The sequence below is a fragment of the Loxodonta africana genome, chromosome 1 (genome assembly GCF_030014295.1).
Source record: "Loxodonta africana isolate mLoxAfr1 chromosome 1, mLoxAfr1.hap2, whole genome shotgun sequence".
Classification (NCBI taxonomy): Eukaryota; Metazoa; Chordata; class Mammalia; order Proboscidea; family Elephantidae; genus Loxodonta; species Loxodonta africana.
The window spans coordinates 220882306-220909921 of NC_087342.1; the positions used below are offsets into that span (position 1 = coordinate 220882306).

At 40.7% G+C, this 27616-nt stretch overlaps 1 protein-coding gene across 10 annotated transcripts in view; it reads right to left on the reverse strand.

Moving 5' to 3' along the window:
- RMND1 (required for meiotic nuclear division 1 homolog) overlaps positions 1 to 27616 on the reverse strand; it is a 59801-nt gene that overhangs the window by 6915 nt on the left and 25270 nt on the right. Inside the window, exons 5-13 of one of the 10 annotated variants that reach the window (XR_002785614.2) lie at positions 26445 to 26484; positions 23531 to 23631; positions 20695 to 20801; positions 19333 to 19397; positions 18497 to 18573; positions 15456 to 15576; positions 6596 to 6712; positions 6031 to 6156; positions 3915 to 5178 (exon numbers count right to left, since the gene is read on the reverse strand). Coding sequence is in view for 8 of the 10 variants with exons in the window: in XM_023547219.2 (XP_023402987.1) it covers positions 6528 to 6712; positions 13076 to 13139; positions 15456 to 15576; positions 18497 to 18573; positions 19333 to 19397; positions 20695 to 20801; positions 23531 to 23631; positions 26445 to 26484 (760 nt within the window). In the remaining 2 variants the exon portion in view is untranslated. Of the gene's footprint in view, positions 1 to 3914; positions 6713 to 13075; positions 13140 to 15455; positions 15577 to 18496; positions 18574 to 19332; positions 19398 to 20694; positions 20802 to 23530; positions 23632 to 26444; positions 26485 to 27616 lie in introns of those variants that run through there. The other 9 variants (XM_023547285.2, XR_002785620.2, XM_010597493.3 and 6 more) reach the window with 9 other exon arrangements.

Sequence of the window (27616 nt, forward strand, 5' to 3'; positions counted from 1 at the left end):
GTTATATGTACGCTGTTGGGTCGAATGTTCTGTATATGTCTGTGAGGTTGAGTTTTTAATTGTGTTACTTAGATCTTCTATGTCTTTCTTTAGTTCTCTTTGTTCTGACATTCATCGAAAGCGGTGTGTGAAGGTCTCCTATTGTGAAACTGTCAGTTTCTCTTTTCATTGCTGAGTTTCATGTATTTTGGAGCCACTTAGATATTATGGTTGTGTCATCTTGATGGATTGACCCTTTAACCCTATCTTTGTGTCTGAGTTGTCTCTTTTGTAGACAGCATATTGATGGGTCATTTTTTTTTAAAATCCGTTCTGCCACTCTCTGTCTCAACTGGTGCATTTAAACCATTTACATTGTGCGTGCTTATTTTAAAAAAAAAACTAGCTCCCATAGAGTCAATTCCAACTCATAGCCACCCTATAGGACAGAGTAGGACTGCCCTATAGAGTTTCCAAGGAGCACCTTGTGGATTCAAATGCTGACCTTTTGGTTAGGAGCTGTAGCACTTAAGCATTGTGCCACCACGGTGGTGGCACAGTCATTATTAAAAAAAAAAGTATGATGCCATCAAGTCGATTCCAACTCATAGCGACCCTATCAAGAGGAATGAATGTACTGTTGTCATTTTTGTTAATGCTTTTCTGTTGTGTTGCAGTTTTCTTTGTTCTGCTTAATTTTCTGTGTTATTTTTTCATTTCCTTTGTTGCTTTGTGTTTACTGAGCTTTTGAGGTTATCTTCTTTATTTTGGTGAATGAGTTTATTTTCTTGTGGTTATTCTGACATTTACCTTTATCTTCCTAGGTTTAAAACAATCTGCTGTTTGATATTGCCATGACTTCCTCTCCATGTGGACGTTCTGTGTCTACAGCATTTATTCCCTTTTTGTTTTGAAGTTGTCATTGCTTACAGATTGACATCTCTGGTTTCCTGTTTTTGATTCTGTAGCTTTATTTTACTTAGAGACTGCTCTATCTGGGTTGGCATTTTGGCGATGCCGTTGTGTGGCTTACTCACAGGTTGTTGTTTGATGTTGCTGGTTCTCTATCTGAAGAATTCCCTTTAATATTTCTGGTAAGGATGGTCTGGTTTTTACACATTCCCTTAACTTCTGTTAATCTGAGTGTGTCCTAATTTCACCATCATATTTGAGAGACATTTTTGCTGGGTATATGAACCTTGGTTGGTGATTCTTTTCTCTCAGGGTTTTACATATGTAATCCAGTCGCCTTCTTGCCTGTGTGATTTTTGCCGAGAAATCAGAGCTTAGTCATATTAGGGTCCCTCTGTAGGTGATATTTCATTTTCCTTGAGCTGCTCTCAGAATTCACAGAGAGATCTCTTGTACCTTTACCCAATTTTCCCAGTGGTAACGGCCTGCAAAAACCGTAGTACAGTATCAAAACCAGTATGTTGACAGTGACACAGTCAAGTTACTGAATCTTGGTGTCACCACAGCATCCTTTGTGGTTTAGGTTTAAGGTACACTAAAAAAAAAAACTAGTGACAGCTAAAGAGTCCCTGATGCAGATGGTTAATGGGCTTGGCTGTTGACCAAAAGGATGGGGGTTTGAGTCCACCTCAGAAGAAAGGCCTGGCGGTCTCCTTCTGAAAACTCAGCCATTACAAACCCTGTGGAGCACAGTTTACCCTTACACTCGTGGGGTCACCAAGAGGCAGAGTTTGTTGGGCCACAGCTGGTTATTTGTGTTTATCGAGCACTATTTGTGATTTACTGTTCTAAGTACTTTATGTGTTACCTCATTTAATTCTTTGCATAACCTTGTAAGATTGAACATTGGATTCACAATCCCGTATTTGCAGTTTGGAAATCCTGAAACTGATAGCCAGTAGTCTTTAGTAATTCATTTTGTGAGAAAGTCTAACCTGAGCTTAGTGTGAATGTTCTTAAGTTTCCCTTTAGAAATAATGTTTGATGTTCTATATTATACTTTGGTGAGTAGCATCTGGGGTCTTAAAAGCTTGTAAGCAGCCATCTGGATACTCTACCAGTCTCACCCCTTCGGGAGCAAAGAAGAAGGAAGAAAACTAAAGATAGGAGGGAAATATTAGTCCAAAGGACTAATGGGTCACATCTACCACAGTGTCCACCAGACTGAGTCCAGTACAACTAGATGGTGCCCGGCTACCACCACTAACTGCTCTGATAGGGATCACAATAGAGGGTCCCAGACAAAGCTTGGAGAAAAATGTAGAACAGAATTCTAACTCAGAAAGACCTGGCTTGCGGGCCTGGTAGAGACTGGAGAAACCCAGAAAATATGGACCCCAGAAGCACTTTCAGCTCAGTAACTAAGTCACTCCTGAGGTTCACCCTTCAGCCAAAGATTGGACAGGCCCAGAAATCAAAATGAGACTAAAGAAGCACACCAGCCCAGGGGCAAGAACTAGAAGGCAGGAGGGGACAGGAAAGCTGGTAATTGGAAACTCAAGGTTGGGAAGGGAGAGTGTTGACATGCCATGGGGTTGTTAACCAATGTCATAAAATACGTGTGCTGTTCAATGAGAAATTAGCTTGTTCTGTAAACTTTCATCTAAAGTACAAAAAAAAAAAATGATTATATCTCCATTTTACTGATGAGGAAACTGAGGCACAAAGCTTTAAACCACTGTTAATATTTCTCTCTATAGTGTCTTATATATAGTGTCTTAAATAGATGAGTTCAAAATCTTAAAATAGATTATTAGTGATACACATCTTTGTCTGCTTACATCAATTTTTAGTATGAGGAAAAACCATCCAGCTCTAGCAGCTGTCCATGATTATCCACATAAGGTACCGCTGATAGACAGTGAATTTTAATCTTTATTCCGTCAGCAAATACAAGCGTACAGCACATTCTGGCAACTATGCTAGGGATAAACATACAGCCAGGAATGAGACTCAGTGCCTGCTTTCAAGATAATTCTTGGGCTAAGCGTGAGCATTTAAGGGGCGGCGGGGGCAGTGTTCCTCAGGTGTCGACTGAGGAATGATATATGGTAGAGATGATAAGGTAGGAAAAAGTCAAGTCAGGGATAGTGAGTAATGACTATTTCATAATAATTAAAACATAGTTTTGGTTTTTCTTTTAATTGAATAGCTGTGCACCCTGTATGCTTGAGTTCATTTAATTCTCACAATGTCCTTACTAGGTAAAAGTTAACTCTCTTCTCCAGATGAAGGTGAGTCCTCAAGACTGCTTAATGGGCATGTGGTCACACAGCTAGGGAGAGCCAGGAGTTCAGCTTGTCTGTGAAGACCTTTGACTTTTAGAGTAGCAGGGGCACTCAACCTTATCAGACCATTTTGCAACAAATGTTTTAACACTGCCTCTTCCTATCCTGCAGTGAAATTCGTAGGTATTAAAACCAACATAAGGAGCTTGCTGGTCATACTTTTTCCAAGACAGATTTGGTCATTCTGCTGGCAGTCCATGGTATATTCGGTATTCTTCACTAACACCATAATTGAAAGGCATCAATTTTTCAGTCTTCCTTACTGTCCAGTTTTCACATGCATAGGAGGTGACTGAAAATGCCATGGCTTCGGTCAAGCCACACCTTAGTCCTCAAAGTGACATCTCTGCTTTTCAAAACTTTAAAAGAGGTCTGTTGCAGATTTGCTTGATGCAGTGCGTCCTTTGATTTCCTCACTGCTGCTTCCATGGGAGTTGATTGTGGATCCAAGTAAAATGAAATCCTTGACGACCTCTGTCTTTTCTCAGTTTATCATGATGTTGCTTATTGGTCCAGTTGTGAGGATTTTTTGTTTTTATGTTGAGTTGTAATCCATACCGAAGGCTGTGGTCTTTGATCTTCATCAGTGTTTTAAGTCCTTCACTTTCAGCAAGCAAGATTGTGTCATCTGTGTAACAGGTTGTTAATGAGTCGTCCCCCCCCCCCGCCCCCCGCCCCGTGATGCCACCTTCTTCATATAGTCCAGCTTCTTGGATTATTTGCTCACTCAGCACATAACCTGTTTTCAAGGTGATTCTGACTCATAGTGACCTTATAAGGAAAGAGTAAATCTGCCTCATAGGGTTTCCAAGGAGCGGCTGGTGGATTTGAACTGCAGACCTTTTGGTTAGAAGCTGTAGCTCTTAATCATTGCGCCACCAGGGCTCCAGCATATAGGTTGAATAAATATGATGAAAGGATATAACCCTGATGCAGCACACCTTTTCCTAATAACAGTAAATTAGGGTAATGCATGTAACAGTATAAAAAAAAAAAAAAAGCAAGCAGTAAATAGTGAAAAGGCCCATTCCCAGTGAGGCAGCAATTCCACTTGTAGGTGTTGACTCTGAAGCAGTGGTTCTCAGCCCAGGGGGATTTTGCCAAAGGACACCTGGCAGCATCTGGAAATGTTTTTGATGGGGAGGGTGCTACTGGCATCTAGTAGAGGCCAGGGATGCTGCTCAAAGTCCTACAATGCACAGGACAAGCCCCTACAACAGACGTCTCTGGTCCAAAATGTCAGGAGAGCCAAGGTTGAGAAACCTGGTTCTAGGGAAGTGGTGGTCTTAAATTTTTTGTTTGTGTTACACTTAAAAGTAATTTGTAAAACTTCCATAATTTAAGTTAAGGCTTTTTTTTTCGTAAATTTAAAGAGCTGTGAAAGGTGTAACGATGATTCAAATTTACATTGTTCCTTTTTCCCTTGAAACTCTTTTATTTCCCCCATGAAATTGTATCCTAATAAATGTTCATGATTGAAAATCTTACTGATGATTTTTTCGTTCTTTGTATATAAATGGAAAAGTTCTTTGTCATTAAATGTTCATGTTCTTTCTGGATTGAATTATTCAGGGTACTGCTTGTTGAGACAAAAACAGTTAGTTGAGCCAAAAAACAAACTGTATATATTGATGACCTTGTACAACTGTTATGCAGATGTAGTTCTTCATGGGTTGGGGCAGGGGAGGGGCTCGTTAAAGGAGGTGTCACTGGCCAGTATTTCAAACTGTCTCGTTTGGCTTCCCGAAGGCTTTTAAACAGAGAGCCAAGTGTGAGAAGGTGGGAGAGTAGAACAGGCTTGATACACTGATGGCAGGTGTGTTCACAGGCAAGTCAGTTTTATGAAAGCGCTTATGTGGAACTTCATCTAAAAAGCAGTTCTTGAATTATCGATGCCACTTGTTCTTTGGGGTAGAAGATGGCTACTGAAGGAGGAGAACTGCAGTGTGTTGAAAAAGACACAAGGATGTTCACAGCATTATTATAGCAAACAAATACATAAATGTCCATCTGTGAAAGAATATAGGGTAAACAGGATGAAAATTCTTATGGTGGAATACTATGTAGCAGTTAAAAAAGTCACAAAACAACTTGCATTTTAGAACCATATATTTCATTCATGAATATGCATATATGTATGAAAGAAAAAAGATAACATACCCTTAAATATATCCTGGTGGGGAGAGGTGTGGGGTAAGAGGGGTTGTATGTAGAAAGAAGGCCAATGAGAATAAACAAGACCTTTTTTTTTTCCCCCCAAACGTTAATTGTCAATTCAAGATGGTAATTATAAGACGTGTTAATTTTTTTTTCTTAATCTCTCCAAAACATATGCAAACAAAAAATTTGTGTTTGGGAAAATATTTTGATTAGTGGTGAAAGGAAGGAAAGTATTAACAAAAAGCAAAGTGCAGTGAGCAGCCATACTTAAATCCTGCCTTCCAAAAATGGTCTATAAAACCCATTTCTGCCATCAGAACCTGTCTTCTTCTTTAATATATTTGTGTCAACACTACTGAGTTCTGTACGGTTGGTTCTTTCTTAGCCAGGGCCATGACTGGAGTCCCTGGGGATTAAGAAGTAGCGCCTAAAATCTAAGCCTTTTTTGGCTGTAAGAAGTATGTTTGCCTGGATTTTCTAGATGCTAAGGTTATCCAAAGTTCTTTAACCTGAAGTAAACGTTTTCTGATTGAACTGTCAGTATTACAGACCCAAATACCAGATTGTTCATAATTTTTATTCAAACAACAATATATCTGATGATGATGGCATTAAAAAAATTTTTTAATACCTATTAAATAAGAGATCATCCAACAGTGGACATTCAGTTTTGATTGCAGAACCTGAATACACCTTGCAGTGACACCTTCGTGTGTCACTTGATCAGAAAAAGTACTCGTCCCAGTTCAAACATTACCTTCAGGTAAGAAAAAGTGAAAAGGATCAACGTCATGGCAAACAAATTACTGGTACAAATGAAAATGACTTTTCCAAGATGGTAATTGATGAAAAATGCCCCTGAAGTAAGAGGAAGTACTTGCCCTTCCCAGAGGGCAGCTGCAGGTCTGAGGCACAGGTACTTGATCCTGGGCTATCTGTAATAAATTTACAGCTAGAGCTCTTTGCCAGTGCTATCTTCGGGAAAATTTGGGAACTTCTTCAAAAATTACATTTAGTTCGTTTGTGAGAGAATACCGGAGTCATCTGAAACTTCACCTCACCTGCAAACAGCCTATTTAGTAACTAGAACAAAGTCACCCTGTGTCCCCGGTGCTCCAGTTCTCCACCTCATCTGTCATTACCGCGGCATCTATGTGTGGAGGAAAAGGCGGGCGAGGGCAGAGTGTTCCTCTTACCTCGATGGTGATGAGGATGACGATCATCCACTCCAGGCGGAGGGCCCGCTTCTCGTGTAGGTGGTTCCGCATTAGATCTGTTAGTTCCGTGCAGTGTTGGAGCTTTTCGTTCATGACCTGTGTAGGAAAAGGTGGAGAAAGCTCCTGTCTGTATGTTTCAGAATTTATTAAAAAATAGTACCTTCTTCAGAATTCTGAAGGTTTATATAGGTATACAGTGAAAAATCATCCTTCAACTCTCGCCCCCAAGTCCTCACAGCCAACCAACATTACCAACTCCTTGGGGATCCATCCGGAGACGTTCTGTAACGCACAGGTTTAACTGCAAGTACTCTGCACTCAGTGAAGCGCTCGTCTTGGTTAGACTGTGACTGCAGCTCTGAGATTCTGAGTTCTAGTTTTTGGTAGCTGACCTTGGGTTTTTTAGTAGTTAAAAAAGGCAGACTTGAAAAACGATTCTTACACCATGGCTTAAGTCAGAATTGACTGAATAGCAACTAGTTGGTTGGTTTTTGGAAAAATGACAAAAATGACTACCTTCTACTAAAAAGGCTAAAGAGTAAAGCCCCACTGTCAAAAACCCTCACTTAGCACACTCACCACTAGATGGCACAGCTTTAAATTCTGAACTTCAAGGATTTTGTGTTAAACCTCACAAGCTGAAGGAGATCAGAGAAAATAGGATCTTTGAATTTAAAAACTTAGATGAAACTACTAACAAGTTATACCTCCTGAATCTCTCTGCATTTCACTTTCCTCTGCAAACTGGATTCTGGAGACAGAAACAGTAGTTTGACACCCCTGATTACTTCTAGGGTGTGCTGAAGGTTCAGGTTGAGCTGGTGAAGACTGGACACAAGCCATCAGAGGCAGTGCGTCCCAGGTACACATGCAGGACAGGCAGGATGTGAGCGCACAGAGCCACACTGGTAACATGCAGCATCCACTCATCCACACTTCCAGACTTCACGGCCGCTCTGTAGTATCTAGTCCATATAAAGGTTTACAACACCACCTCTTTTCTGCCTGCCATTTCCTGCCTCTTTTCCTTCTTCCTTCCCTCCTCCTTTTTTCATTCCTATTGGCTGGTCCACCTTGGTCTAAAAACCTTTAAGCTTCTCTTCAAACTACTGACCCAACCCTTTTCCATTTACTTCCAACACTGACTAATAAACAGACAAGTTTCTTCTCCCACTTCCTCATCACCCAGTGTGTTCCTTAACCCTTTAGGAGTTGCACATGATACACAGCTCCCTTCAAACTCCCCAAAGCCGAGCATTTGACAATACCTTGAATGCACACTTGTTGTGGCTTCTCCTCCCCTAAGAACGAAGAGTTCTACCTCTGACCATCATTCTCTACCTCCTCCTCCCTTTAGGTGACATTTCCCAAAGTCCTGGCCTTGTCCCTCTTTTCCCTCTGGCTCTGCACTCCCCTTGGCATGATTCTATCCCTCTTCTAATTTATGTAGGTGTTACCTAAACTTCAGTCATCTGCGTCCCACCATCACCATTTTCCGTAACGTAAGGATAGTTGTATTATTTAATTTCCGAAAGACTTTGCTTAGTGATGTTTATTTTAAAAGGAAACTGTCGCTGCCACACACAGAAAAGCAGTAAGGATGTGCGTAGCGCTGCCTGCACAAAGCTGGGCCTGACAGCTGCTGGAGGGAGAGCAGCAGACACCGGAGGCTGTGCTGATCAGGGTGAGAGATGTCAGCTGCCTCAATGCTTCAGTGTCATTTAATTCTAGGTCCATCTATCACCTAAATTCACCTGTATGTGTGCACATCTCCCACATTTTGGGACTGATCTAAACTTTTATCGGTTTTCATAGGTCACAAATACAAATAAATGCCTCATCCTGATCTTCCCTCTGAGTTTCTCACTGCCTATAAAACATCTGGGTTTCCTGCTAGCACCTCAAATTCAACTTTTCAGAAACAAAAAGTGACATCTTGTTCAAGCCTATCCCTCTTCTTGGGTTCCCTGTGAAGTCAGGTCACGCTCTTCTTAGTCACTAGTGATAGCATTCGATCTCTAACCCCACTCCGGCCACTCTGCAGTCATTCTCCACCATAGAGTCAGTCCCCTGCTTACCATTTACTACTGCCTGGTTGCTTTCATCAAATTTTTCATTCTAAAAAAACGGTTGGATCATGTCATTCCCCTCCTTAAAAACCTCACCGCTGCCCTCTCCAGAAGGAAACCATTCATTCAGTGCAATCACTCTAGATGCTGGCACCCCCCTCAACCCCGAGGGCTTAGCCTTTGTGTACTGCCTCCCCCCCTTGCCTCAGTGTGCCCACAGCATCTGTTGTCTATTTTAACACTTACTTCACTCTGCCTTATCTGTTCGTCTGCTCAGTACCCTTCCCTTCTGCCTCCTCCTTTTGGGGGAGTTACTTTTCCACTATTTTCAACCATGTAATGCTGCCCATCATGGTGTCAACACCTACCTGACACCCTCCCTCCCCCCTTGTCCCACCTCACAAGCCTGGGGGTCAGTGGGGTAGGCACGAGACCCAGGTGTGCCTGCTGTTACGGATTGAATTGTTTCCTCCCCAAACGGTTTGAAATCCTGACCCCTGTACCTATAAATATGACCTCATTTGGAAACAGAGTTTTTTCTTTTGTTAGGTTAATGAGATCATGCCAGTGTAGGGTGATTCCTAAACCTAACCATTTCTTAGTTACACGGACACACAGAGGGAAGACAGACACAGAGAACCTGTCTACAAGAAAGGAATGCAAACTGTGGCCACAGACACCAGAAACTAGGAGAGTCCCTAGAAAGAATCAACCCAGCTGAGACCCTGATTTGGACTTTCAGACTCCAGAACTGTGGAAAAATCCATTTCCTTGTGGTGTATCTGTTGTGGCAGCACTAACCAAGATACCAACCACAATGGCCAATTCCCTCATCACGATGACTGGCCAAAGTTGGGCACATGCTCCAAGCTGTGTCCGCTGGACTCCTAAAATAAAACTCCGTTCAAGTTTACCAGCATGTCCCACACCTCTATTATCCCCACTTTAGAGAGAATACCACAGAGAAGGAAAGAATGAAGCCAAAGTCACAGAGGATGCTGAGGAGAGAGACCGTCCTAACTGGGTTTGTGCATTACACATTTCCCGAGCTCGTTCCACCCTTGTTCTCAGGTGCATACCACAGATCTGACTCATGCACGCTTCATATTCACTCAGCTGTGGAGTCCTGAGTGTTACAGGCGTGCAGAGGAGGAAGCAGGATAAGTAGCCAAGGCTTCCCAGAGGTGGGAAATGTGAACTGGGCTGTAAATAGGCAGCTACCAGGAGGAGAAGGTGGGGGAGGGCGGAGGTGCAGAGGAGGCAGCATTTTGAGCAGAGGAAACAGCCATGGCATGGCGGCAAGTACAGCTGGAGAACTGAAACACTAGAAAGTGAAGTCAGAAAGGGAAGTTGGTACCAGGATGTGAGAGGTACTGCAGACCATGTGTGGCAGGCAGAAAATGGACCCAAAAGATGCTCGTGTCCTAATCCTTAGAACCTGTGAATATGCTGTTAGGTTACATGGCAAAGGAGAATTAGGGCTGTATATGGAATTAATGTTAATCACCTGACCTTAAAATAGGGAGATAATCCTAGATTTTCTGGGTGGGTCCTTATGAGTGGAGGAGGGAGGCAGAAGATGGGGGAAGAGTGATGCAATGTGAGGAGGACACGCCCCACCTTTGTTGGACGGCCACGAGCCAAGAAAGGTGGGCAGCCTCTGGAAGCTGGAAAAGGCAAGGAAACAGACCCTACCCAAAGCCTTCAAAAAGGAATGCAGCCTGCTGATGCCTCAGCTTTGCCTGGTGAGGCCTATGCCAGACTTCTGACTGTAGTGATTTGTCACAGCAACAGAAAACTAACAGACCATGCTTGAACTTTACTCTCAGGTAATAGGAACTACTTTGCTCAGAATTCTAATATTTAGCATTTACTATTTTTATGGTGGGTAAAGGAGATGGAATGGTGAACAAGACAGACATGTCTCTACCTTCTGGCTAAAGGGTACAGGACGGACTGGAAAAAGGTCAGTCTAGGAGCTGGGAGATAGTGAAGAAGGTGTGATGACAGTCTAGGGAGAGGTGAAGATGAGTGGCAGTGGAGATGCATATTAATAAAAAAAAAAAAAAAAATTAATAGTCGGGGCTTAATGCCAGGAGTCAGTATGCTGTCTCTTCGTGTTTCACCCGCCCAGAGTCTATCATTTACACATTCAGTATTTGTCAATGAATGAATGACACTTAGGAGAAAATGAAGGATAGTCTGGTGACTGGATATGTAGGAAAATAGATGAAGTTCGGTTTTCTGGTTGTGGGACTCAGCAGGTGAGGCTAGGCAATTCTGCCATTAACTGAAACAGAATAGAGGAAGTTCAAGATTTCATGGGAGAATTCAATGAGCTTCGCTTTGGAATCTCAATCATTGATTAATTCTACAAATACTTACTGAACACATACTACATGATAGGCGTTTGCTAGGAACTAGGACTAGAGCAGGGAAGAAAATAATCACAGTTTCTGATCTCAGGGAGTTTACATTCTAAAGGGATTGACACAAGTATTTCTGAAAAGGATGCTCTCAGATATGTGGAGAACCTGTGAGATTTGGTAAACCTGTGAGGCCGGTATCAACTAGTCTCAGGAGGCATGATTTAGCCTATCATGCAGGAGTGGCTGATAAAAGCCCTGAACACTGAGGCTCAGAAAGCTTCCTGGTTGGCAAGAACATCCGTTCTCAGGAGGATACCTATCCACTGGGAAATGGAAGCTCCATGTTCAAAACTCTCCCAGGTATCACCCTATGTGTCTCTTCATTTGTATCGCTTTTGGCTATAATAAATCTGTAGTCATAAGTATGGTATACTTGGAATTCTGTGAGTCATTCCAGTGAATTATCGAACCCAAAGAGGGCAGTGGGAGCCAGTAGGTCAGAAAGTAAGCAACATGCTTACAAAACAACATGTGTATGTAGACTCTTGAGCTTATGGCTGGCATCCTGAAGGGGTAGTGGGAAGCCAGCCCCTAATCGGCCACCTCAGGTCAGAAGGATGGGGTATTGTGTGGACTCCCCAAACTTGTGGCTGGCATTTACCTATTTAGCAGTCTGAAGGATGATGTTCTTTTATTTGCCAGCTCTGACCTAGGGTCACAGAGACAGCGTGGGGGGCGGGGAGGGGGCAGCTGGCTACAAAGATAATACAGTGTAAGTAGAAGTCATGGAAATGAACAAGACTGTTCATGGAGTGGTAACCCTGGTGGCATAGTGGTTAAGAGCTACGGCTGCTAACCAAAAGATAAGCAGTTTGAATCCACCAGGTGCTCCTTGGAGACTCCACGCGGCAGTTCTACTCTGTCCTATAGGGTCACTATGAGTTGGAATCGACTCGAAGGCACTGGGTTTGTTTTTGGTTTTTGGCTCACGCAGTAGGCTGCACGAGCAGAGAAGAGAGCCGCTGACAGAACCCAGGCACTCTGCTTCCTCCTCCTGCCACACTTCTGTAACTGCTCAGAAGTCTTCAGTGCCCTTCTATTTACCAAATGAAATGATCTTACCTCCGCCCTGGTCTTTTTCCAGCTGCATTTCAGCACATCTCAGGCCTAATTGCCTCTATTTTCTCAAGACTCTTTCCCCATCTTGAGAGGAAAAAAAAAAAGAAACAACTTTCTCCAAGTGCTACCAGCCTCCTTTGTTCTGCATGTCTTCTTGTCATACAGTAAAGCTTGCTTAAAGCCGGAACAAGTTTTTATTTTTATGTTGTATTATCTATAGTGCCAGCATTGTGCTGACCACAATAAGCGAGACTAAAATCCTTAACAGCTTCTAAACATTCTTCACATAATCTAACCAGTCTTAACTGCCTTTGGGAAACAGAAAACACTTTGAGAAATGTAGTTTGGGCACTTTTAGGTTTGTTTCATAACTTATATTGAAGATTCAATACCAAAGTGATGTCTCAGAGTAGGCTGGGGAACATGAGAAGGACAAGTAGTTGTAGTAAACGAATCAAGCCAAGTCGGTGACAATAAGGCACTTCTGCTACTGGGAAGGAATTCCTGGATGGGAGGAAATGGTTAATGCGCTCAGGTGATAAACAAAAGGTTGGTGGTTTGTGCCCATTCAAAGGCACCACAGAAGAAAGGTCTGGCAATCCAGTTCTGAAAAATCAGCCAGTGAGGTCCCTGTGGAGCACAGTTCTGTTGTAACACATGTGGGGCTGCCATGCGTTAGAATCAACAGGAACTGATTTTGTTTTGTTTTTATATTGGGAAGACAGATTCAGTGGAATAGAGGAGAGTCCTATAAACTTTGTCAGATGCCAAAAGAATTTACACAAATATTTTAGTTATTTTAAGTTTTCAGAAACCTAATTTATGAATATGTTACAGAAAGTGAGATATTGTTCAAATGCACGTGGCCGACACTGATCTCTCGTAGGCACCTATCCACATACCTGACCCTCCAGGCCCATGAGGCCCATCATCCCTTTTGTCTCTCTGGTGTGCTCCACCACGTATCTAGGAGGAAAGCATCTTCTTTCACTACTGTGTTTTAAGGAAGAGGGGATACCAAGAGTGCAGCTTCAATTCCATATAACGTCCCCCCCTTTTTTTTTTCCCTAATATATTGCTACTTCTACTTTAGCTATCCTGCTGCACTTCCTAACACAGAATCCATTAAATACGTGGATGAAGTAATTTGATTTGTAAAGATAATTTAAAAGAATCTTGAACTTCCGTCCCAGAGAAAAAGTCAAGTGGATTCTCAGGGACTGCTGGATGTTCCTAAAATTTAAATTTAAGGTAGGAAAGGTAAATCAGATTTAGTTTTAAGAACCTATAGTTTAAACTGACCATCTTCATGGGATAAGCTACAACTGTATTTCTCAAGAAAAAAAATTTCCTTAATAGAAAAAAAAAAAATTTGCCAAATGTCTTTAGAGCATCACTTAGAGCTTTTGGTTGGTATCTCATAACCTACCTCTAAAAGGATAGCTAAGAATTTTCTGGAGACAGGAAGAATAAAAAAAATCTTAGGACATCAGGATGGCAAAAAAGAACAACAATAAAAATATGGGCAAATATGAAAGGTTTCCCTTCTCCTTTGTGATTTCTAAACAGACGGTTAAAATTCTCACACTGATGAAGCTGTCAGTGTGTGCAGAGGGAAGATTTAACACAACTATAAGCTGCTAACCAAAGGGTCGGCAGTTTGAATCCGCCAGGCGCTCCTTGGAAACTCCACGGGGCAGTTCTACTCTGTCCTACAGGGTCGCTATGAGTCGGAATCGACTAGACGGCACTGGGCTTGGGTTATATCATAAATGAGGGAAATGCACAGTAAGTAAAGGGGTATAAAGGGAAGCAGGTTTCTACACTTCATTGAATCTGGTAAAATGGCGAATCGAAACCAGCAGACTTTGATAGGTTCCTGTCACTAAATCACACTAAATATCTATGCAAAGTGATACACTCAAAAACAATATAGATAAATCAAAACAGAATTCCAAAAGACGTTCAAGTAACCCACTGGAAGGCAGGAACTGATACACACACCAACTTGGACAAATCCCAAGGGCATTATGCTGTGGGGGGGGCAGGGGGGAAGCTAATCTCAAAAGTCACACACTGTATGATTCTGTTTATACAACATGCTGAAAGTGACAAAACTGTAGAGCTGGAGAACAGATGATTCTTTGCCAGGGGTTAGGAATGGTAGAGGAGGGAGACGAACATCAGTATAAAAGGGTCTCATAAGGGAGATCTCTGCGGCAATAGAAAAATTCCGTATCTCAACAGCGTGGTTATACAAATGTGAATCTACCCCTGTATTTCCCCATGTGGTCTACTGGTCTTCCTCCATCATTGCTGTTGTTAGGTGTTGTCGACCCTACGTACAACAGAATGGAACACTGCACCATCCTTACAATCATTGCTGTGCTTGAGCCCATTGTTGTAGCCACTGGGTGAATCCATCTCGTTGAGGATCTTTCTCTTTTTTGCTGACCCTCTACTTTACTAAACATAATGTCGTTCTCCAGGGACTGGTCCCTCCTGATAACGTGTCCACAGTACATGAGACAAGTCTCACCATCCTCGCTTCTAAGCACCATTGTGGCTGTACTTCTTCCAAGACAGATTTGTTCATTCTTCTGGCAGTCCATGGTATACTCAGTATTCTTCACCAACACCATAATTCAAAGGCATCAGTTCTTCTTTCGTCTTCCATATTTATTACCTTGATACAAACGTCTCTCTTCTCAACTTTGCTTTCCCACTTCCAAATGCCTTTGACATAGTTCTAACGGGAAGTCTTGCTGCTACCTTAATCTTAGCATGTCTTAAATGTAGCTCATTACCTTTGCCCTTTCTGACCTCTACGTTGTACTACCATTCCACCTGTCACCGAAAGGCAACTATCTGTCATCCCTTACTCTTCCCTCTCCCTGGCCTATTATTAATCGTTTGATTCCCCAAAAAGGATTCTTTTTAAAATTCATTTCTATTCTCACTCTCACCATTGTAGTTCAGGACTCCATAAACTCCTGTTTAAAACTTGAAAAGAACTTTCTAATGGACCACTAGGCCTCCAAACTCTTGCCAGTCTTATCTAGTCTACGAAGCAAATACCAGGGGACTTTTTGACATGAAAATTTCAAAACTGTATACAGGATAAGAAGGTGGAAAGGTTAATCTAAAGAGCACTGATGAGAAGTCAAACAAGGTATTTCTTTAAGAGCAGCTAAACACATTTACTTAAAATATTTATCTTCACAGTTATACACATTATAGGCCACACATCTTTCTCTCTCAGTAAAAGTGCAAAATACATACCTTAACTCTACGACTAATGCTGAGGAACTGACAGGTTTTATCATAAAGTCCTTCCAGGTTTTCTCTGTCCCAATAGAAATCAGGAGTGATCAAGAAGTCTGAACTCAAGTTTATACGATGTCTGGAAAAAAGGAAAATGATAACTTTCTTATTTTTAGCTTGAGTGAAAAAAAATCATTGTTTCTATTGTATTTCATATTTACGTGGTGCTTTATAAAAATGTACTTTTTTAATGTTGGCCTTTGTAATACTTGAGAAACATGTAAATAAGAAAATTTATGACAGAATCTCAAAATTCTCAAATTAATTCAATCTAGAATACCAATACTATCTATGAAGTAGATGGGGGAAAAAAACCCTCCCATTTTGTTTTCAATTTATAAGCTTGTTTCTTTTTTTATTAATCAATTTGACAATATATGTACAATGTTTTAGAGAGATAGGTAATATAATCACATGGCTTAAAAAACAAAATAATACAAAAAAGGTTAAAAAAAGACCAACCTTACTTACATTCCTGCCCCCATCTTCCCCTCTCTCACTCTTTATAACTACTGTTACTAGTTTCTTCTGTATCCCTCCAGTGTTTCTTTATGCACATACGGGATAAACAAATACACACGCACACATTCTTAATTTCTACCGTTTTTATACAGGAGGTCTATGCTTACTTTTAGAAAATTTAATTAAATAAAAATTTAAGTTACAAAAATAACACATGAATAGCTTGTTTACTATAAAAAAGAAAATGCAAGAGAGGAGAGTTCATAAAAACACGGGCAGGCCCTCGTACCCTACCACAGAACTCACATCCCTTATTCTCCCCAAGGGCAGACTCTAAAAACTGTCTGGTGTGTCCTTCTAGATATTTTCCTATGCATACATGCATGTATGTATATGCACAGGAAAGTGTGTATGCACACACATGTACGTGTATATGTATATCAAGATAAATATGAACATTTTTGTTTATGCAAATGAAATCATACCGTAAGTGATTTGTGACTTAATTTTGCACCTGATATAACTTGCTATGTTTCTATTTACAGATTTATCACATTTATTTTAACACATAAGCGCTTTTATTGTAAAGGTAAGAAAATGCGGTTAGAAAAGAAAACCTTTATAAAAACTGGCCTTAATTTCCTGAGTTTTGAGGAAACCCTGGTGGCACAGCGGTTAAGAGCTATGGCTCTTAACCAAAATGTTGACAGTCTGAATCTACCAGCCAGCGGCTCCTTGGAAACCCTATGGGGCAGTTCTACTCTGTCCTTTAGGGTTGCTATGAGTCAGAATTGACTAAATGGCAACAGGTTTTTTTTTTTTTTTTTAATATTCAATTCTGCCTGTATTACACTAAGGGAAGAGACAGGCGTCTCTCCACCCTACTTCTCAGAGAACTCGAGGCGTTAAGTTTCTTGGAAAAGAGGAACTGCTGCGTGCTCCTGAAGAATGGGTTGTTTATTTTGGTTGGTGCCCTGAATGAAGGCCCCTGAACTGTGAGAAATGCATAGATGCTGAGACAGTGGACACTTCTCCAGGCAAAGTGTCTAAGGGGAATGTGGACAAACAACTCTTAGGTTAACTGGTAATTTATTCCATACACTAGGAGAGAGAAAACGCTGAACAGCGCTGCTGAGAATAACACCAATGCTCAGGATGTCTCTCATTCCATACACCCTAGAGAGATTACAAGGATAGAATACACAGAAAAGCTGTTCAGATATTTACCTTAAAAGATGCCTTAGTGTATTTTCCCAAATCTAAGACATAGTTCTTCACATTTTAACATTTCCGAAAATGGGAGGCACCTTAAAGTTGAAGGTGTCTTAGAGGTGGCAGCTGTGATTTAGTGGTTGTTACAGATTGAACTGCATCCTCCAGAAAGCTATGTTGATGTCCTCACTCCTGCACTGGTGAGTGTGACTTGTTTGGGAGACACAGTTTTCCCTTGCAGATGTTATCAGTTAAATTAAATGAGGTCACAGCCCAGTATGATGGGTCCTAACTCTAATCCCTTCTGAGTGGCTTCTTACAAAAGAAGACAGGGACACAGAGTCACACACACACACAGAATGAAGACAGCATGTAAGGATCCACCTACAAGCCAAGGAATGCCGATAAGTACCCGGGGCCAGCAGAAGCTGAAGGGGACAAGGGAATCTTCCCCTAGAGCAGACAGAGAAGAACACAGCCCTGCTGGCACCCTGATTCCAATTTCTAGCCTCCAGAACTAAGAAAAATAAATTTCTGTTCTTTAAAGCCACCTATTTTATGGTACGGTGTTATGGCGGCCCCAGGAAACTAAGACGGTTGTCACTGCTTTAACCAATTTATTTCTCTTATGCTTTCCTTGTTAGGTGTGCCCAAGAGGAAATGGGGTAGAATAAGACTAAAGGAGCTATCTCAGCATGTGTGAAATTTAAACTCCGTGATAAAAAAGCACTGCGGCATAGTTTAATAGTATTTTTCCGTTCTTGTAGTATCTTAGTGTCTCAGATTCAATGAAATACAGCATCTAACTTTCCTGGAATAATTGTGGCGCAGCAGTTAAGAACTCGGCTGCTAACTGAAAGGTCGGCAGCTCAAATCAACCAGCAGCTCTTTAGAAACGCTACAGGGCAGTTCTACTCTGTCCAACAGGGTCCCTGTGAGTCGGAACGGACTAAATGACAACGGGGTTTTGTTTTAAATTTAGCATTATAATGCAGAGATATATTTTTACGGAGAATTCCCACTATCCAAGTACTAGAACGTATCTTTTTAACATCACAGAATACCTGCTGTGCTTCCTGATACGGGTTTAATGCAGACTAATTATGATCTCTTTTGTAATGCAGTATGGTATTTCTCCCAGTACCGTCCTCATATAGCCGAACTGCTTCTAATAGGCAAGAGCTCTGCCTGCTTATAATCAATGAAGAGAAAACATTTCTATATGATAAAGATACAAACATTTGCTTTTTACTACACAGCGACAGGGATTTTTTTCTGGGGATTGCTACATTTATAAAATATTTTAGTTACAGTGAAATTTTTACCTTAGGGCAAAGAGTTCACCCATTTTCTGCATAACTTCTTCATGAGATAGTTTCACCTTCTTCCCAGCTTTTAAAGCCTATTTAACAAACATTTTTTTAAAAAGAAAATATATCCAATAAGTGATAGGACCATACAGCAAATTCTGTAGCAGCATTATCTTAATTTCATGTAAATGATGTCTCCTGGATGACTGTCTCTCAGGTACATGTCACAACCTGCCCTGAGATTTCAAAATCTTCTTAGGTATTTATTCTTTTTTTCATTTTCCTTCTCATCAGCATTTCCTATGATATACATTCCTAATCTCTTATCAGAAAAGCAGGGACTCTTTCCTCAAATATAATTAGAGTATTTTTTCACAGCGAAAACAAAAGTAATTACAGTAGATATTATTCTTAATGGATTTTGAAATTTTAATATAACTTCATATGCATTTTTCATGCCACTGTTTTTCTCACGTTTAACAAAACACATTAAAAGCAAGAAACATGGTCATAATCTTCTCAGAGAGAAAAAAACGTTTCACTTTTTTGCCTTTAAGTTACGTTAAAAGTATCACACTATCAGAGAAATGCAGTTATTTGGATTCTAGCTTCTAAATGTAAAAAACAAAAAACAATATGAGTTTCCATCCTTCTGTTTTTCCTAGCTTTCTGGAATAGGAAATAAAATATTTTATATGTCACAAGGAATTCTTTTTCTGCTTAATTTCAGTGTAGCTTTCCTAGTGTTTATAATCACTTTGTTATACTCCTGTGTTATTATATTCAGAAATTTGCATTTTTCGCCAAATAGAAATCAATCTTTGAAAACAGCATTAAATACATATAGTTACCTCTGGAATTAACTGAATGGACTCAATAAATTTATCCAGTGATGCTTCCCAAATAGCCAGTTTCACTGAGAAAAAAAAAAAATTGATAATGGAACTTTTATTTATTATCATCATATTCCTATTCATATAAAAGTACATAATTGCACAGTACCTTTACTGCCATTTCAATAGTAGTTTAAGAGGCAAATGTACTAAAAATTTAAAACTGAAATATAAGAATAGTTAATTATTATTATAAACCAGAAAACCCCAATCTGTTGCTGTTAAGTTGATTCCAATTCACAGTGACCCTACAGGACAGAGCAGAACTGCCCCACGGTGTATCCGAGGTGCAGATGGTGGACTCAAACTGCCAACCTTTTGATTAGCAGCCCTACCTCTTAATCATCGTGCCACCAGGGCTCCAGCTATAAAGGGCAGCGCTAAAGTGGAAAAAAATAGAGGAACGTGAATAGATTTCCAAGCCATGCTGGGCGACCAAAGCTAGGTTTGGCAGGATTCCTGATTTTCTAACGTTACATCTCAGAAAACCAGGAAGTGTAAAGGTACATCTTGAAACTACGGGTAGCTCTAGAGACAGAGCAAGAGTAGGAGATTCTGGGCCTCCCCTTCCACACCTCAGGGCTCTGAGTGAAGTTCCTGAATCTCTGAAGCCTCCTAAGCAGTGGGCCAGGCTGCCTCACCAGCACTCAGCGGAGATCAGGTGCACGAGCAGTTTTTGATCGGAGAACTTGCGATGCCCCACTGACAGTTTTACTCAGGTGCGTGGTTTTTTCAGAAAAAATTTAAAAGCAACTGTGACTCTTTGTTCCATTCCTGCAAAAAACTAGAATCTTGTTTTTCCACACAGAGGCCCGTGCCCAGTTAATGGGGCTTGCTGGCAGAAAAGGCTGGAGGTTTGAGTCCATCTAGAGGTCCTTTGGGAGAGAGGCCTGGTGATCTTTTTCCGAAAAATCAGCCACTGCAAATCCTATGGTGCAGAGTTTTACTATGACCCACGTGGGGTCCCCGTTAGTCAGAATCGGCTCAAGGGCAACTGTTCTTTGGTACTGGATTGGGCTTTGTCTGTGTGGATTGCAGATTATATAAGAACAACAATCCCATGGAGAGGAGAGGAGAGAAAAATAAAAGTAATAATAATGCAAAGAATATTTTTGCAGTGGGTAAGCTTTATCAATACAGTTAATAAGGAATGAGTAACTTCAACACAGATAGTCTATTTTATACTATAGACTACATTTTTTTTTCCTGGAGAAAAACAAAACGAATGCTGAAGTTTTGTTGAGTAGCCTGTGAAAACATGCCAAAACTTTCACTAGATATTTCACCTTCCCCAGATGAAATGAAAATGGTGTAACTTACCAGAAAGGCACAGAGCATTTGAGAAGGCAAATTTCTCCAGTATGCTATCATCTAAATCTAGCTCTGAATTTAACTGGATTTCCCCTCTGTAGAGTTTTGACTGCCCCCTGTAGAAAGGAAAACAAAAAGTATCTTCTAAATTTTAAAAAGCACTTCAATTTCTTTTTTTGAAAAAGTCACTTTATAATCTTTCTAGAGATAATTTTGGCAATTTGTATCAAGAGTCTTATAAATCCTCTCATTCCTTTTGGTGCAAGTAATTTCATTTCTAGGAATTTATCCTGAGGAAATAAACAAAGGTGCAAAGAAACATCTGTGTACAAAAAACTTCTTGTGGTCACGTATTTAATAGTAAAAAATAAGGAAAAAACTAATGTTCGGCAGGTGAAAGGTTTTAATTACAGTATTTCCACATAACACAATTTTAAAAAGCATGCTTTAGAAGGATATTTATAGCAAGGGAAAATGTTCACAGTAAATTGCTAAGTGAAAAAATGCTGAATATACGACTATGCACAGTGTAATATAAGATCACCCTGACGTGGCGGGCGTGAGAAGGGAGGCTGGGAAGTTGTCAACCGTGTCCGTGTGGAGAACTTCAGAAAGGACTGGGGACATGGGGGGAGGGAGGAAATCTGTGAGTAGAAACGTCACATGGAAATGGGAAAAACACAGGGGAAACCTTTGCAAAAAGGAGATGAAGAGGAGGCCTGCTGGAGGGGTGGGGCTGAAAGCCAGGACTTGCTCTGACAACTGAGGTGGAGAAAAAAGAGCAGACAGAAGAGAGCAGAGTTTACGAGATGCTCTGGGAGTGAGCTCGGCCCATACACAGGTCAGTCCCTGGATTCAAGGGTGGGACCCCCATCACAACCCTGACAGGAAAGTGGCAGCTATGATTACCTTTCTGACAAGAAACCAGATAGCTGACTCTGGGACTCAGAGAGTTGATGACTTTACTCCTCTACAGGCTACAAAGCAGTATTGTGTATGTCTGTGGGTGGGTAGAGGGCGAGCGCCTATTAAGCCATAGCTTGATCTGGCAGTAGAGCACACTGGGGAATCACAGGAGCTATAACCACAAGACTGAGTGGGTCATCATTAATAAAGTGAATCAAATTCTATCAGCTCCTTGACTGATGTGTCTCTTTGGCTCACGCTCTTGCTTTCTACTGCAACTGCTATGGACCCAGGCCCTTGCTTACTTCTCAGGTGCCTGTAGGCAAGACATAGCTGAACCTCATCTGAAAGCCAGTTGACTGCAACAGTGTCACAGGGTTTTCGAGAGGATCACATGAAATAGTACAGGGCAAGCACTCAGAACAGTGCCTAGCACGTGGTGAGTACTAAATCAACACCGGCCACTGTTATGGACTGATTTGGATCCCCCAACGATATGCTGAAGTCCTGACCACTGTACCTGTGACTAGGACTTTATTTGGAAAAAGCGTCTTTGTAGAAGTAAATTAACATGAGATCACACCGGAGTAGGGTGGGCCCTAATCTAACACGACTGATGCCCTTACAATAAGAGAAGAAGAGATGCAGAGGGAAGGCAGCCATGTGAAAACAGATGCAGAGACTGGAGTGATGCTGCCAACAGCCAAGGAATGCCCGGGGCCACCAGAAGCTGGGAGAGATAAGAAGGATCTTACCCCACAGCCTTTGGAGAGGGCATGGCCCTAGCGACACCTTGATTTTGAACTCCAAGACTCCAGAACTGTGAGGAAATGAATTTTCTGTCATTGGAAGCCACCCAGTTTGTGGTGCTTTGTCACAACAGTCCTAGGAGACCAATATGGCTATCATTACCATCTGGTCATTCTATGGCTAGTGTCTCTCTCAAATTTTCCAAAAACTCTGCTTTATCACTTCCTTTCTTAAGAACCTATTTTTTTTCTCCTTAACACTCCACTAGGCAGGCAACTCCATAAGGAAAGACATCTTTCTATCTTGTACATGCTGTCTGCTCCCTCTGCCCTCACATCCCTCTATGCTGCTATAGTAAAGCATGGCAGTTAGGCGCCATGCCGCACAGTACAGAAGGGATGGCTTTGGAACTGAACAGGCTGTCTCAGTCATCTAGTGCTGCTGTAACAGAAATACCACAAGTGGATGGCTTTGGCTTTAACAAAGAGAAATACGTTCTCTCACAGTCTAGGAAGCTAGAAGTCTGAATTCAGAGTGCCAGCTCCAGGGGAAGCCTTTCTCTCTCTGTTGACTCTGAGGAAGGTCTTTGTCATTAATCTTCCCCTGGTCTAGGAGTGTCTCAATGCAGGAACCCCAGGTCCAAAGGATGCCCTATTCTCCTGGAGGTCCCCTGTCTCTCTGCTCGCTTCTCTCTTTTATATTGCAAAAGAAATTGACTCAAGATACAACCTAATCTTGTAGATTGAGTCCTGCCTCGTTACCATAACTGCTGGTAATCCTACATTAACATCACAGAGGTATGGTTTATAACACACAGGGAAGTCACAATAAATGACAAAATGGCAGACAATCACACAATACTGGAAATCATAGACTAACCAAGTTGAAACACATTTTTGGGGGACACAATGTAATCCACAACAAAGGCATACTATTTTACTGATTTAGGCTGCTTAGAAAACTTACCATCTTGGGGTTACTCTACTTGTTTTAATTTCTGGGTAGCTTGAGAAGTTAGAAAAATAATGTTTATCCATGAGTAGCTGTTGTATTATTTAGGCTTTGCATTTGCTGGAATAACTTCTTCCTTAAACACTGTCTCCAAATTCATAAGTAACCTGTTAACTCTAAGGCTTTTCCCAGCTTATTCCAAGGGCCTTTTTCGTATATTTAATAGGAAGTTGCTTACTCTGCTTTTACGTAGTTAAGCTCTTCGTTTTCCCAGTGTACCAACGTAATTTCGTAGGGCTGAACTTCGTGTTTTTCTAGGACTTGCATCACATGCTTCATCTGATAGGAAAGGAAAATTTATCTGAAATTGTAACTGACTCTCTCAGTATGAGTATGTTATTAGTGTTAATGATTATATAACATTTTTATTGTATTTAATGACATTTCTTCAGTGCTTAGTTTTTTTTTTCTTTTTTAATTGTACTTCAGATGAAGGCTTACAGAACAAACTAGCTTCTCAGTTAGTACACATACTGTTTTGCGACAATGGTTAACAACCCCACGACATGTCAACACTCTCCCTTCTCAACCTTGGGTTCCCTATTAACCAGCTTTCCTGTTCCCTCCTGCCTTCTAGTCTTTGCCCCTGGGCTGGTGCACCCCTTTAGTCTCCTTTTGTTTTATGGACCTATCTAATTTTTGGCTGAAGGGTGAACCTCAGGGATGTCCAGGGGCCATACTCCTGGGATATCTCTAGTCTCTGCCAGGCCCGTAAGTCTGGTCTTTTTTTGTGAGTTAGAATTTTGTTTTACATTTTGCTCCAGCTCTGTCTCGGACCATCTATTGTGATCCCTGTCAGAGCAGTCAGTGGTGGTACCTGGGCACCATATACCTCTACTGGACTCAGTCTGGTGGAGGCCATGGTAATTGTGGTCTATTAGTCCTTTGGACTAATCTTTCCCTTTTATCTTTAGTTTTCTTCATTCTCCCTTGCTCCCGAAGAGGTGAGACCAGTGGAGTATCTTAGATGGCTGCTCACAGGCTTTTAAGATCCCAAAAGCTACTCTCCAAAGTAGAATGTAGAACATTTTCTTTATAAACTATGTTATGCCAATTGAGCTAGATGTTCCCCTAGGCCATGGTCTCCACAGTGTGCTTGGTTTTCCAGGAAATTTTTTAAAAGGCAAGTTTATTGTGATATTAAACTAATCAGAATGACACTTTAATTTGCTTTTAAATACGGAAAACATGGATGATCATAAAGACAATAAAAATGATCAGTTTCTCACAATCCAAAGAAAATTACTAGTAACACTTTTGTTTATATTCTTTAAGTCTTTTTTTTTCTTTTTTAAAGTAAAAGTAGCATACTTGTCAAAATTTAAACCGCACCCGGCTCTCACTGTTGAGTCGATTCTGACTAATGGTGACCCTATAAAACAGAGTAGAACTGTCCCATAGGATTTCCAAGGCTATAATCTTTATGGAAGCAGACCTTTCCCCTGCGGAGTGACTCGTGGGTTTGAACCACTGACCTTTTGGTTAACAGCTGAGCACGTAACTGCTGCACCACCAGGGCTCCTTTTAAACACCACAGAAGTGTAGAAAATGAAGTTCTCTCCTCTCCTGATTCTCAGAGCGAACCATCATTAAAATTGGGACATACCTTTCCACAGTTTTTTTTCTGTGTTTATTTTGCTTTTCATAGAATGTAGGCTCATACTATGCATATGAACATTTTTCAATGCTGTTCTCTTTAAGGAAACCCCAGTGGTGTAGTAGTTAAGAGCTGTGGCTGCTAACCAAAAGGTCAGCAGTTTGAATCTACCAGGCGCTCCTTGGAAGCTCTATAGGGCAGTTCTACTCTGTCCTATAGGGTCGCTATGAATCGGAGTCGACTTGACGGCAGTGGTTTTTTGTTTTTTTTTTTTAAATTCTCTTTAATGAAGTAACCACAATTTATTTAACCATCCTACATCTGTCAGTGGGGGACTACTTCTACTGTTCACCATTACAGTGTTACAACAAACCATCCTTACGCATCTATCTTTGTGGCCTCATGGGAATATTTCTTTAGGAGCTGTTAGAAGACATGCATACTTATAAATTTGGTAGATGTTGTTAAACTGCTGTCCAAAATAGTTTTTCCAGTTTTAGAATTCAAACATCATTTGTGAGAATGCTCTTAAGAAATACTGGATATTGTCAGTTTTTTAAATCTTTGCTACTTCAAATAGCCAATTTGTATTTTTTTATTAGTAAAGTAGAATAAAATGTTCTTATATTTATTGGTTATTTATATTTCCTTTTCTCCAGGACTTCCCGTGTGTGTGTGTGTGTGTGTGTGTGTGTATGTGTCGCCTTTTAGTAAAACTGGGATTATATGAAACATATTTTTAAACCAGCGCTGGTATTACATTGGTTACATTTTGTAACCTGTTCTTTTAACTTAACCGTATCACATAGGAAATTTCCCAGAAATAGTTTTTCACGTGACTTCTAAGAGCTGCAGGGTAATCTATCCTATGGATATATTTAACAAACTTTCTATTATTATTTCTAGTTTTGCTATTATAAATAATATTTTGATGAACACTTTTGCACCTAATTCCCCATGCATAACTTTCCTTGGATAACTTTCTAGGTGTAAAATTGCTGAGTTAAATATAAAATTTTGATGCATGTTACCAAACTGCCTCTTAAGAGGTTGTATCAAACAAATTCTGATTTGGGTATTAAAGAAATTACTTCCCATGAATCATAAAGTTCTAGAAAACCTGATTTAAAATAAGTCTCAGTGCAAACAGCTCCCAATTAACTGTGTGTACATTATTCTTTTGAAGATTATCAAATGCAAACATAATATACTTCCTTCTGTTTATACTGTGGCTGGCCTGGTTCTGAGCCATTTTGACTCTCCACAAATTAGTGTGTGCCCAAAGAATGGACCATGTAGGAAACTAAAAAAAAAGCCAAAAGACAAGATATTTTGGAAAATAAAACTGTTAGAATGAATATATAATATAGAGCAAATAAGTCATGGATTATTTGTCAGTTTACTTTCTAATAGCTCAGTTATTGGGAGCTAACTATTTTGCTTTTAACAATTTATTGTCAGAAAACCACATTTTTACACTTTTATTTATACTTACAGTTTTGTCCTTCACATTCCAAAACACAGCAGCTCCTTCCCTGATTTAAAAGAATGAAAGAATCAACTAAGTTAAAGGTGGAATACAAGCTTTAAGGTCAGAACATAAAGCCGCCATGCTTAGGGAACTTCTTGTATACATCCGGGATACAATTTTTAAAAATAGGATTTATTGATTCATCTGACATCATGGGCCCTAGACGGACTTGCTAAACTAAGGGCCATTTTCTGACTCTTGACAAATGCTGATCTCTCAGAGATTTGATTTATCACATGGTTTTTAGAAATAACTATTATGTAATGCTACATAACTTCACATATCTAGATTGTTTCATACCTGTTCAATTCTGATGTACAGAAATCAGAATAAGGAAATTTTGAGAGACCTTGTCTTAGCTGGCATTAGGGCAGAGTCTGCTATGGGAAAAGAATAAAGGAGCATGCTTTAATAGTAGAAGAATGAAGAGAATGAGATAAATTACAGCCTCTGATTGCTGAAAGCAGCTAGGGAACAATGCATCCCGACAGTGCTCAGAGAAGAACTATGATGAAGCCACAGGAGTCCCTCCGAATCCAGTTCTGGCTCTGACAGAATTTAAGACCTCGAAACTATAAATGAACTTGTTTTATTTGATTTCTGAAGTTTGATGTGTCGGTTTGTTTTAGGTAATAAAGAAAAAGAGATGCTATGGCTATGAGTTACGCGCTGGCGGATGCACAGGTGGGAAAGGAAGGCTAAAAATTTTATGACCCCACGTCATTCTTTAAGCATTTCTTGAGCGACGTGCTTAGTACATGTATGGGTCTGTGCTTAGCACTTGAAAAACAAAGATGAGTACAGTCTAGTTCCTATGCTCAAGGAACTCCCAATCTAGAAAGGACTGACACTTAAACCACCAGCTACAACAGAATGTGACAGGTGCTACAACAATTACGCAGAGCATACCATGGCATGCCCAGCAGGGCAACACCTAGCTTTAAGGACCAGCAGAGGGAGCCCGGTGAGTCAACAAGAGGAGGCAATGCAATGAGGTAGAGGGAACAGCACCGGCTCTGAGAAGGGGTGCAAGGCAGTGTGGGCAACTCGTGGGCAATAAGTTAGACAGGCAGGCAGGAGCCAACCCTGAAGGAACTTTGTGCTGTGATAAGAAGTCCGGTCAAAATCCATGGGTT